This window comes from Mustela erminea, chromosome 1, assembly GCF_009829155.1.
Source record: "Mustela erminea isolate mMusErm1 chromosome 1, mMusErm1.Pri, whole genome shotgun sequence".
Taxonomy (NCBI): Eukaryota; Metazoa; Chordata; class Mammalia; order Carnivora; family Mustelidae; genus Mustela; species Mustela erminea.
The window spans coordinates 19,063,288-19,076,226 of record NC_045614.1 but is presented as its reverse complement, the minus strand read 5'-3'; the positions used below and the strand labels follow the sequence as shown (position 1 = coordinate 19,076,226).

At 38.9% G+C, this 12,939-nt stretch overlaps 1 protein-coding gene and 1 non-coding gene across 21 annotated transcripts in view; one reads left to right on the top strand and one right to left on the bottom strand.

Annotated features, from left to right (window-relative positions):
* Positions 1 to 12,939, bottom strand: part of CCDC36 (coiled-coil domain containing 36) — a 44,641-nt gene that overhangs the window by 19,676 nt on the left and 12,026 nt on the right. For 14 of the 20 annotated variants that reach the window (XR_004280343.1, XM_032319498.1, XM_032319473.1 and 11 more), the window contains 4 exons: positions 10,852 to 10,922; positions 8,868 to 8,916; positions 7,073 to 7,244; positions 5,022 to 5,185 (listed from right to left, as the gene is read on the bottom strand). Coding sequence is in view for 19 of the 20 variants with exons in the window: in XM_032319498.1 (XP_032175389.1) it covers positions 5,022 to 5,185; positions 7,073 to 7,244; positions 8,868 to 8,916; positions 10,852 to 10,897 (431 nt within the window). In the remaining variant the exon portion in view is untranslated. Of the gene's footprint in view, positions 1 to 5,021; positions 5,186 to 7,072; positions 7,245 to 8,867; positions 8,917 to 10,495; positions 10,630 to 10,851; positions 10,923 to 12,939 lie in introns of all 20 variants that reach the window. The other 6 variants (XM_032319569.1, XM_032319552.1, XM_032319543.1 and 3 more) reach the window with 2 other exon arrangements.
* LOC116581296 lies at positions 4,548 to 4,654 on the top strand. The gene has a single exon (XR_004281992.1). It is a non-coding gene; the product is annotated as a U6 spliceosomal RNA (small nuclear RNA).

Sequence of the window (12,939 nt, the reverse complement as noted above, 5' to 3'; positions counted from 1 at the left end):
AAAAGAAGATTAAAAAATAGTCCATAGGAAAGGCACCTGGCTAGCTCAGTCGTTAAGCGTCTGCCTTTGGCTGGGGTCATGATCCCAGGGTCCTGGGATTAAGCCCTGTATCTGGCTCCTTGCTCAGCAGGGAGCCTGCTTCTCCCTCTCCCGCTCCCCATGCTTGTGTTCCCTTTCTTGCTGTGTCTCTCTCTGTCAAATAAATAAATAAAATCTTTTTTTTTAAAAAAGTCCATAGGAAACAATACATTTTTGTTTTTAAAAATAGAGCACCATCATATAAACCATCGCTAATGGAGGTTCACAGAGTAAACTGATTCAAGAGGCACACTTCAGGATCTGACAGACCCAAGATCCCTGCCCAAAACTCCCATTCAGTTTACATGTGCCCCTTTGGGTGGAATCTTTCCTGATGTCCCCAGTCAGAGCTGGGAGCCTGTCCTCGGTTTCCAAAGCATTTGGAAGCAACGTCTACTATACCATTTACAACTTTGTACTTAGAGTGGAAAGTCCACAGTCTTTATTTTAGGCTGGTTTGTATTTGACCCTCTTTTCTTTTTAAGTAGTTCTTCAGGTTAGCAGTCTTGGAGCGAAGCAGAGCATCTTTCTTCTGCTAGAGGTTGAGAGTGCCAGAGGGGTTGCTTTCTTAGCTTCTCCTGAACTGGCCCTTTCCCTGACACATAACTTGTCACACAAGGAGTCAGGAGAAAAAAACCTGTGAGTTCTCTCTCTAGTTGCTGTGGCTCCAGTAGAAGGAATATAGACCTCTAGCAGAATGGTAAAAGGGTGCAGGGAGGGTCTATTATGCTCTGGGCAGGGGTTAGTGGGCAGCAGAATTTGTAGTGGACTAATTTTGTGGCTGGGTTTGGAGAATTCTCCACGATGGGTAGCACTTAGCAATTGCAAGACTGTTGCAAAAACATAAAGGGGCCTCATTTTCTTCCTTGGAAATCAGAATCCTGATTTTTTTCTCCCTGGATGCACTGCCATCCAGATAGATGACATTCCCAGACTCCCCTGATTTAGCCAGTGTGGGGTATAAAGAGTGTCACATGTAACTTCAAGAAGAGTCCTAAATGGAAAGGAAGATACCTTTTCTTCTTTCCTTCATCCATCATTTGTCTGGAACTCTGACAACAGCTGGAACTCCAGCAGTCACCATGCACTGCGAGGACTGGGGTCACACCTTAGAGATGCGAGACCAGAGTACTGAAAGGAGCCAAATCCTTGAGAACCATGAAGCCACCATTCTAGTCCTGGACTACATACTTCAGGATGATTTTTGCATTTATAAACATCTATCTTTTAAAATCTTTGTTATTAAGAGTGTGTACATATGTTATAAACAGTTGAATATAATCCTAGCTAATAAATGAGCCACCCAGTATCTTTTACTCTCTTTTTAAATTGTAGTTGACACTCATAACCCATATAATATCTTTTAATTGCTTTTTTTAAAGATTTTTTTAAGATTTTATTTATTTATTTGACAGAGAGAGATCACAAGTAGGCAGAGAGGCAGGCAGAGAGAGAGAGAGGGAAGCAGGCTCCTCGCTGAGCAGAGAGCCCGACTCGGGACTTGATCCCAAGACCCCGAGATCACAACCTGAGCCAAAGGCAGCGGCTTAACCTACTGAGCCACCCAGGTGCCCCACTTTTTTAAAAGATTTTATTTATCTGACAGAGAGAGATCACAAGTAGACGGAGAGGCAGGAAGAGAGAGAGAGAGGGAAGCAGGCTCCCCGCTGAGCAGAGAGACCGACACAGGACTCAATCCCAGGACCCTGAGATCATGACCTGAGCCGAAGGCAGCTGCTCAACCCACTGAACCACCCAGGCACCCCACTTTTAATTACTTTTTAACATTAAAAAAGTTTTAAGTTAAAATTTGTACGTATGTTTTTGTAAGTAAAATTTTGTAAGTAAAAATTGTGTATGTATGTACACAATTCTGAGTTTGGTTTTTTTTTAAGATTTTTTTTTATGATTTTATTTATTTATTTGACAGAGAGAGATCACAAGTAGGCAGAGAGGCAGGCAGAGAGAGAGAGAGGAGGAAGCAGGCCCCCTGCTGAGCAGAGAGCCCGATGCGGAACTCCATCCCAGGACCCTGAGATCATGACCTGAGCCGAAGGCAGCGGCCCAGGCGCCCTTTTTTTAAGATTTTTTTAAAAAATTTTTTAATTATTCATTTGATGGACAGAGATCACAAGTAGGCTGAGAGGCAGGCAGAGAGAGAGAGAGAGGAGGAAGCAGGCTCCCTGCTAAGCAGAGAGCCCGATACAGGGCTCAATCCCAGGACCCTGTGATCATGACCTGAGTTGAAGGCAGAGGCTTTAACCCACTGAGCCACCCACTGAGCCACCCAGATGCCCCCACAATTCTGAGTTTTGACACAAATTCAGGATTCATGTAACCATTACCACAATAAGGAGGGCAGTATTCAAAGAAAACCTTCATGCTGCCCCTTTGTGGTGAAGTCCAGCCTACATCCTTGACCCCGTAATCACTGATCTATTCACTATCACTATAGTTTTGTCTTTCTCAGAATGTCATGTAAATGGAGTCATATAGCATATAACTTTTGGACTTTTTTTTTTTCATTCAGCACAGTGTCTTTGAGATTCACCCATGTAGTTGTGTATCAGTAGCTCATTATTTTTTACCGCTGAGTAGTGTTCTGTTATATGGGCATACCATGGTTTGTTAATTCATTTATTTATTTAAGGACATACATGTTGTGTCCAGTTTTTGGTGATTATGAACAAAGTTGCTGTAAACATTTTTGTACAGGCTTTTGTGTAGATATAAGTTTTCATTTACCTAGGGTAAATGCTTAGTAGTGGAATTACAGAGGCATATAGTAAATTATGTTTACTTTTTTTTTTTTAGAGATTTTTATTTATTTAATTGGGCTCCTGGGTGGCTTAGTGGGTTAAAGCCTCTGCGTTCAGCTCAGTTCATGATCCCAGGGTCCTGGGATCTAGCCCTGCATCGGGCTCTCTGCTCATCAGGGAGCCTGCTTCCCTTCCTCTCTCTCTGCATGCCTCTCTGCCTACTTGTGATCTCTGTCTGCCAAATAAATAAATAAAATCTTTTTTAAAATATTGGGGTTTTTTTTGCTAGAATATATTAAAATTATGATTTTTTGTGCCTATCATATAAGTCAATATCTTAAGCTTGAGGTTTTTTTTTTTTTTTTTTAAAGATTTTATTTATTTATTTATTTGACAGAGAAAGGGAGATCACAAGTAGGCAGAGAGTCAGGCAGAGAGAGAGGAGGAAGCAGGCTCCCCGCTGAGCAGAGAGCCCGATGTGGGGCCCGATCTCAGGACCCTGAGATCATGTCCCGAGTTGAAGGCAGCAGCTCAATCCACTGAGCCACCCAGGCGCCCTTAGGCTTGAGTTTTTTAATGGAAAGAGATTCTTCTGAGTCCTCATTTTTCTATTTAAGTGTTACATATTTTTGCTATCTTGTAAATAATTGTTAACAGAAACTCATTTCACTACAAAAAAAAAAGTAAATGATATAGGAAGAGAGAGAAAGGAAGCAAAGAAGAAAATGTTGAAATGTGACATTTCAAAAAAAAATTTTAGCTGCAGAAATCTTTTCTCTTCTTTTCTTTTCTTTTTTTAAGTAATCACTATACCCAGCGTGGGGCTCAAACTCACAACCCTGAGATGAAGGGCTGCATGCTCTACCAAGAGAGTCAGCCAGCCTGACCTGCTGCAGAAATCTTAATCAAACAAAATATTATCCCATGTCCAGAGAACAAAAAAATTTAACATTGATCTAACTGAAGGAGTAAGAAGGTAAGTACTCTGTAGCTCCCTAATAGCCCTGAGGGGCCTCTGAGAAACTGGTAGGGTCCTAGAGCCTGGATTCCTAGGGGAAAGAAGTCTCTCAGTGTCCGGGACATATTTATTTACCAACAGAATCAAACACTTCAAATAGAGCATTTTGCTTTTCTCCCTAAAAGAAGACCGGTATTCAAGAGAAAGGATACTTAGTCTAAGAATCCCTAAAGAAATTCTGGCTTTTCCACATGAAAGTACTATTGGTAACACTAAGTGATACATCTTCACTGTCACAGAAATAATAAAGTATATCTCTGCTTCAGTGTTTTGATTTCCATGATACCTAAAGATGTTCCCTGATAATTTACTACCAAGAAATGAACAACTTAATTTCCTCCGTGACTTCAACTTATTTATTTATGAATTAGTTTAGGAGCCCTAATTTATCTCATGTATTTGCTAAGGTAAATAAATGAATATAAAACTAACAAATAAGACTGTGCATAAAATTTAGGGTATATCTTAAAAAACACCAACATTTTGGGGCATCTGCCTGGCTCAGTCAGTGGGGCATGTGACATATGACTCTTAATCCCGGGGTTATGGGTTTAAGCCCCACGCTGGGTGTAGAGATTACTTAAAAATAAAATCTAAAAATAAATAAATAAATAAATAAAAAACCCCAACACTTCAAAGTGAGAAAATCAACCTGAATAGCTTGAATCAGCTTTTTAAAGAATTCATGTGCTGTGCTCACTTCGGCAGCACATATACTAAAATTGGAACCATACGGAGAAGATTAGCATAGTCCCTGCACAAGGATGACACGCAAATTTGTGAAGCATTACATATTTTAAAAAGAAAAAGAATTCGTGTACTATATTCTTAACACTAAAACAACTGTTATCTAATTTCCTAACTCTGGTGATCTGAAAAGAGAACAATTAAAAGGCAGAATTTTGGCAAAATAAACATAACATTACTTGACTATTGTATTTCTCTAAGAAGTCCTTTAGCTTACTTTTTCAGAGGGCCAGAACTATGGCAGCCAAATTCAAGTCTGCCACAAGTCTCACTGACAAGTAAATAAATAAAGAGTAATTATTAGATGAGCTATAAAGACAAGAGTGTTATCATGATGAAATAGAATTATTTGACTATTAATATTCTATTTTCTGTTTCCCTCAAAAGAGATGTCTCATCCACTTGAAAGGTTTGCATACCTGTCACATTTGTCTTTTGTCCTTTTCTTTTTCTCTTCAAACTGTTCCAACAGGCCCTTTGCTTTTCCAACTGACAAAGGTGGAGGAAATAAGCCTCTATCATTTGCATCTGCTCCAAACAGCGGGGGTTTTGTCTGGTACTTTGTGAAAATACCAGGTTCACTCTGTTAAATGAAAAAAAAAAAATCACAGCATTTCACATGTGAAAATATTTATAGCATTCATTATTTTCTACACAATGTAGTCACATTTAAGTGTAAACCACAATACTAAAAAACAAAATGGCATATAGTATTTCCTTTTTATTTAATATATATTAGAAAATTACATTAAAATAAAGCAACTCTTTTTATTAATAAGGTTTCTGCCTTACCAGCCCAGAAATACCAAAAATATCAGCTGCAGGTGCCTGGGTAGCTCAGTCAGTTAAGCGTCTGCCTTTGGCTTAGGTCATGATCTCAGGGCCCTGGGATTGAGTCCCATATCATTTCTGGCTCCCTGCTCAGTGAGAGTCCGCTTCTCCTCTCTCCCTCTGCCTGCCGTTCCCCCTGCTTATGCTCGCTCTCTCTCAAATAAACAAATAAAATCTTAAAAAAATAGGGGCACCTGGGTGGCTCAGTGGGTTAAGCCTCTACCTTTGGCTCAGGTCATGATCTCAGGGTACTGGGATTGAGCCCCACATCGGGCTCTCTGCTCAGCAGGGAGTCTGCTTCCCCCTCTTTCTCTGCCTTCCTCTCTGCCTACTTGTGATCTCTGTCTGCCAAATAAATAAAATCTTTTTTTAAAAAAAGTATACAGGATGCCTGGCTGACTTAAGCCAGTAGAGCACATGACTTTTAATCTCAAGGTCATGAGTTCAAGCCCCAAGTTGGGTATGGAGCCAAATTAAAAAAAAAAAAAAAAACCAATAAATTAAAGTATCAGCTAAAATGGCTTAAAATCAGCTGTACAAATTTGAAGGCAATATCAGAATTCTTTACGCTATCTCTGAGATGATATGTTAAAGTTTATATAATAAGTTTAACTCAATTACTAGTTGAACTAGACTTGTTGGTAAGTTTGACATGGACTGGACAGTAGGCATGAAGGCATGTGGTGAGTCATTTTCTGCATTCTTAGGCAAAAATTACTCTGAAACATTCAGGGAGTACATTTCCTCCTTCATATCACTGGGTACCAATTTTTTTACTGAAATACTTATCTGAGAGAATACCCTATTATCTTAAAGCACTGACCTCATCTTATCCATGGAGTCTCTATTTGATTCAGTTAAGTCTATATATAAAGTTAAATCTAGTTTTAGACAAAAATAAATAAATATATAAAAATATTTCTGACCCGGGGCGCCTGGGTGGCTCAGTGGGTTAAGCCTCTGCCTTCGGCTCAGGTCATGATCTCAGGGTCCTGGGATTGAGCCCCACATCGGGCTCTCTGCTCAGCAGGGAGTCTGCTTCCCCCTCTTTCTCTGCCTGCCTCCCTGCCTACTTGTGATCTCTCTGTCAAATGAATAAAATCTTAAAAAAATATATTCTGACCCATGAAAGAAGACACGTTGGTCTCAAAAAATTGAGGACTCAGGAGACTCTGTTCTTGATTCTGGCCCTTTTCTATTAACTAAGTCCTCAGAATCCTCATGTCCCTCTTCAAGGAGATAATGTAGCATGGTAGACTAAAATCCACAAAGCACCTAAAGTTTCTCAGAAAAAATGTCCACTTAAAATTTATGTTACTTTATTCCCATTTTTCTAAAGCTCTTATCTCTTATGAAATTTTCATAAATAATAGTATGTCTTAGAAAATGTCATGCAATATTTCTCTCTCTCTGAGGGTCAAGGTACTGGCAATATTCTACAATATATGTATTTTTTCCATTTTAGACTACCAAGTCTATCAGACTATTGAGTTACCAATGAAGTATAAATCCATTTAGGAGAGCAAACCTTAGAAATGTATAATTCTAAAATATAATCCAACATAATAAGTCTTCTTTATAGCTTATCTCCATGATGACTATGAAATTTGTACAGAGAAATTCTGGAAATGAGACTCACGTCCAGAGAATTCTGTTGTGATTGTTTTGGATGTCTCACGTGGACACCATCCAAGGGTGCTGACAGAGTCTCTGAACTTTCTGGACAGAACTGGGATCCAAAGAGGAACTGGGAGTCACTGAGACTGGAGTAATCAGCCTGATTATTATTCCAGCTAGATGACTTAGTGGTCCTGAAATTAAGCAAGAAAAGATAAGTATATCAAGTGGACAAACATTCTGAACAAATGAAATAATAATTCACAGCTATTCATTACAGAATATTCTGGGGAGAGTGCTAGTTTGTTCTGACCTCCTCGCCCCCTGAACACTCTCAGTATTACCTATAAAGAATCATAAATTCTGAAAGCCAGGCATTTTCATTACAGCAATTTGAGAACAATCAGATGGAAATTCAGACATTAAGGACTGACACCATGATTCCTTATACAATAGCACTGTGGGCTATAACACCTTTGGGGGGATCAAAGTTCTGAAATCTTTAGGGATTAAAAGAACATTATCTTTTAAAAAGTTGAATCTGGGGGGTGCTTGGGTGGCTCAGTCAGGTGGGCATCCAACTCTTGATATCAGCTCAGGTTATGATCTCAGGGTCATGGAATCGAGCCCTATGTAAGGGCTCTGTGCTGGGCATAGAGCCTGCTTGGGATTCTCTCCTTCTGCCCCTTCTTCCCACCCCCCATTCTCTCACTTACTATCTCTAAAAAAGAAAGTTGAATCTGTTAATCACTAAGGGAATAGATAAAAATATGGTATATGCATATAACTGATGCATTAGTCAGAAGCAGTAAAGTAGATTTACATATAACCACATGAATAAATCTCAAAAAATTTAGAGTGCAGAAAAAGTAAAAATTGAATGAACTCTGTATCTTTTATATAACTTTTTATTCTTAAAGATTTTATTAAGGCAGAGGCTTTAACCCATTGAGCCACCCAGGCACCCCTAACCTTTTTTTATAATACAAAGAACCCAGTGTTTTTTAATGAACAAGAAATCTGAACATTTCAGTAAACAAATATAAGACTAGCCAATATACAATAAATCGTTAGCTATTAGTACTATTTTTAGTATTTTTCAGCTGTATTAAAACAGATCATTTTATTTGTTTTTTCAGTGTTCCAAGATTGTTTATGCACGACACCCAGTGCTCCATGCAATATATAACCTTTAAATCTACATCATACCACACCAAACAAGTATATAAGTGTGTGTGTAGAAGGTGAATTGGAACTCCCATTACTCACCTAGAATGTGCCTACAGGGAAGGAAGGGAGCAGGATTATAGGGAGAGTAGGAGTCATAATATAAAAAAACACCTTAGTTATATAAGACACCTTAGTTACAGACTGAATGTTTGTGTTCTCCAAAAATTCCTATGTTGGGCGCCTGGGTGGCTCAGTGGGTTAAGCTGCTGCCTTCGGCTTGGCTCATGGTCTCGGGGTCCTGGGATCGAGTCCCGCATCGGGCTCTTTGCTCGGTGGGGAGCCTGCTTCTCTCTCTCTCTCTCTGCCTGCCTCTCTGTCTACTTGTGATCTCTTTCTGTCAAATAAATAAAATCTTAAAAAAAAAATTCCTATGTTGAAGTCCTAATCCCTAACATGACAGTGTTTGGAAATAGGGCCTTTAGGAGGTAATTAGGGTTAAACAAGGTCCTGAGTGGGGAGTCTTCTTGACGGGATTAAGGTTCTTACAAGTAGAAACACTAGAGAGTTTGCCCTCCTTCTTTTTTTCTCCTCCACGTGAGGACACAGAGAGAAGACAGTTGTCAGCAAGCCAGGAAGGGAGCCCTCACCAGAAATGATCCAGCTGGCATATGATTCTAGGACTTCCAATCTCCAAAACTGAGAAAATAAAATTTCTATTGTTGAAGCCATCCAATTTAGGGTACTTTGTTTTGGCAACCCAGCAGACTAATTTAGGCCTCATCCAGACTGAAGAATACGATCAACTCAGATTTGTGCACAGAAGGATCCATTAAGCATTGTTTTTGAAACAAGGTGGTGTTCCCTTTCACACCTTTAGTGTCTTATTCTTGTACTTCCAGCTGTGGACTTCCAACTTGCTTCCCATGGATATCTACACCAATCTTTGTTAAAGGGAGAGTGATACTGATAATGATACAATCACACTTGAACACAGTGTACTGAGTATATCAGAGACAGCATAAAAGCAGGCAGACAAGTAAAATACAGTCTTCAAGTTTTTATTTCAAAGAGATCTCAGTAAGAATTTGTTACTTAATGCTGTTGTGTGACCTGAAATAAACACCCTTTTAATTACAACATACAAACACAAATCATTCCTTGTTTAAAAAGCTAAAGCTAGGGGTGCCTGGGTGGCTCAGTGGGTTGGGGCCTCTGCCTTTGCTCAGGTCATGATTCCAGGGTCCTGGGATGGAGCCCCGCATCAGGCTCTCTGCTCAGCATGGAGCCTGCTTCCTCCTCTCTCTGCCTGCCTCTCTGCCTACTTGTGATCTATGTCTGTCAAATAAATAAATAGAATCTTAAAAAAAAAAAAAAGCTAAAGCTAGGGGCGCCTGGATGCTCACTTGGTTAAGCATCTAACTCTTTGGCTCAGGTCATAATCTCAGAGTGGTAAGACTGAGCCCTGAGTTGGGGCTCTGCTCTGGGCATAGAGCCCACTTAAGATTCTTGATTCTCTCTCTCCCTCTCCCTCTGCCCCTCCTCCTGTTCTTGCTCTCTCTCCACCCCCCAAGAAATAAATAAGCCAAATCTAAAATAATTTGATAGCATATAACTACATATCCTAAGCCAAAGGAACCATCATATATTGATGCAAGACAAAAAGAAACTCTAATAGTTCAGCACAGGAAAGAGCAATTACTTCACTGATGGAACCATTTTCTAAGATTAGCTAAGGTAATGGGCTGCACACATATATTATAATATGGGTTGCATAATCATTGCTCAAAATAGCTTAAATAGCTCTCTGTGACTCCCCTCTTAGGTCAAGGAGAATAATTAGCTGGACTGGAAAAAAAAACTGTGAGCTTATAGAAATATGTAGGATTTGTATCTTAAAGCTATGATCTAGAATTTAACAAAGATTTTCCTTACTCTGTATCAACTGTAAGCATTTTTTTTCTTTTTAAGAAGTAAAAAGCACAGTGCTCTAGGTTTTTATTGAATTAATAACTGTCTTCAGGAAGGTGTTAGGAAGAAAATAAACTATCCAATAATAAAACATACCAAAAGCAATTAGAAATCCCTTAATAAATATATACTACTTCTGGGGCACATTCACCAAGTTAGCAATGGCAGGCCCAGTGCATGGCTGGCAGACACAAATGTAAATACTTCAGTGGAGTAGTGGAAGGGGCAATATCTCAGTGAGCCTTGTCAACAGCTGGCTCTTAACTCCACAGGACCTACATATGGTACCACACAATGTAATACGTACCTCAACATTGTCTTGATTTTGCTCCCTGCTGTTTCAATGTAATTGCTCCAACCAAAGTGAGTTTCTAGATGTTGGGCCATGTCTAATTCTCACAGGCCCCATGGTCTCTAGGCCCAGTGCTGGACACAGAGCCGCTGCTCAATTAACACACATAGTTGAATTTACATTGTTTTTATAATCAGAAAATTAGCAAAAGGAAAAAGACAAGGATGGGAGTGCAGTGAAAGGAAGGAAGGAGAAGGGGAAGAAGCTACAGAAGTAACTCAGTTACTAATTAATAGGTAGGGAAGGGTTTTCTATGAAAACAATACAACTGTAAGATCCTCAGTATCAGAGTATATAACCCGAAAACTTACCCAGAGCCTGAGGGAATACTGAGCATCTCTTTGATATTCCAGACATTAAAATTCATTTCTTATGGTTAATCCTATTAAAAAGAGAGGAATATTAATTTAAAAGTTTAAGATAGTGTAACTTTCCCCCAAAGATTACTTTACTGGTAACAACTATATGTAGATAAGGACATTTCAGCAACTATATTCCCATCCATTTGGTGAAAACTCCCATTATGTGTGTCAGAAACAGGTATTTTCAGGGCACCTGGCTGGTTCAGTCAGTGGAGCGTGTAACTCTTGATCTTGGGGGTTATGAGTTTGAGCCCTGTGTTGAGTGTACAGATTACTTAAAAATAAAATCTTTAAAAAAAAGAAAATAGGTATTTTCTGTTATTAAATTGCATACAAACCCCCTCCTTCTTAACACCAGGGAGAGCTTAGTCATCTGTGAAACAGTAAATTTGCATTCCATCTTGTTCTCTTGTCCTTTTCTCTTGCTATCCTATTCTATTAATACTCTGCTTTTAGGAAAAGACCAATAGACTTTATTTTTCATTGCCTGATACAATGAATGACTCAATCTATAACCTCTCCCCAAAAGACTAGTTCTCCCCAGATCAGAGGATATGGGAATGCCAAGAGTACTGCAGAATTTGGGCAGTAAAGAAGCTTGATGAAGAGTGCTTTGGGCAAAGTGTTTTCCCACACCTCTTATGAGCATACCTCTTATTGCCTACTGTGCTCATTGCCAACCCAACACATTCATTATTCATTATACATTCATTATTATGATCATAGAGTCTGGATTTTATGAAACAAGCCCAATTTCTAAATTTTGTTTCCCTGTTGTCACAGACATTCATAATTATCAGATTATATAATACCACTGAGAGCATCAGAAAATGAATCCCACACAAATGGTAGGCATATGTGACCAACATCAAATACTTTCCCAACAGAGATCAAGATAAACTGAAACACAAGTTCTGAATAAATATGGACATTTTAGTACATTTTTCATAAAATTTAACCTTGTTTAGATAAATCTGTTATGTTGAAGTTTTCTAATTTTTTAGAAAAAATAGATGGAGTGTTTATAACCACTTGTTTTGCAAGAATATTAAGCATAGATCACAGGGATCAAGGGGTGAAAGGTATTATCATTTACATAACCCTCCTATGTGTTGGGCACAGTGCTAGATATGTTGCAGTATACAAGGTCAATGATTTTGTGAGGCAGGTGTTGCTATCCTCACTTAAAAGTTTGTAAGGACGCACATGGACTAAATAATTAGTTCAAGTTCTATCCAGATTTGGAGGCAAATATGTTCTATACTATGTCAACCCATTACCAAAGGCCATGCATTCTGTCCTCTCATTTCTCAACACTGGTTCTATCTTAAATACGTTCTAGAACCAAAAAACTTTGTGTTTCTCCCTTTATGAGCAGCTTGGTAATGACTTGAAAGGATAGGACTTTAGAGGAACAAGATCAAGTTTCAGATCCTGACACCTGCATTTATACTGTGAACTTGGGCAAATTAGTTGACCTGTTTTTTGGGTTTTTTCTTTTTTAAGATTTTATGTGGGACTCAAATTTGTAAACCTGAGATCAAGAGTCACATGCTCTACCAACTGATCCAGACAGGCACCCCAAATTAGTTAACTTCTTTGAATCCCAGTTTCCTCATCAGTTAAATAAAGACAACACACCTATCTTTAAAAGTAGAGATAGGGATTCAAGAACATATATCCAGTGCCTGGATATGGATACTGGTACTTTTTAGGGGCTTCTTAATTACCTCCTCAGAGACTGTGGCTTCACTATTTTAAAACAAATCTATGGTCTCCTGGAGACTTCGACATTCACCTACTCTCAGTTCAAAGGACTCTCATATGTAACACACTAAGTCTCTCACACTCATTTAGCTGAGAAGAATAAAGTTGCTGCAAGGTTGGGACTACATACCAGAGTTAATTATTTTGTCTCAGCACTCCTGAACACAGTTTAGACTGTGTAGAATACCTTCAAAGAAGTTCAGTGTAATATTAATATCCATGATACAAATAAACTAATATTTCATTGAGATGAAAAATGAAGAAAATTCA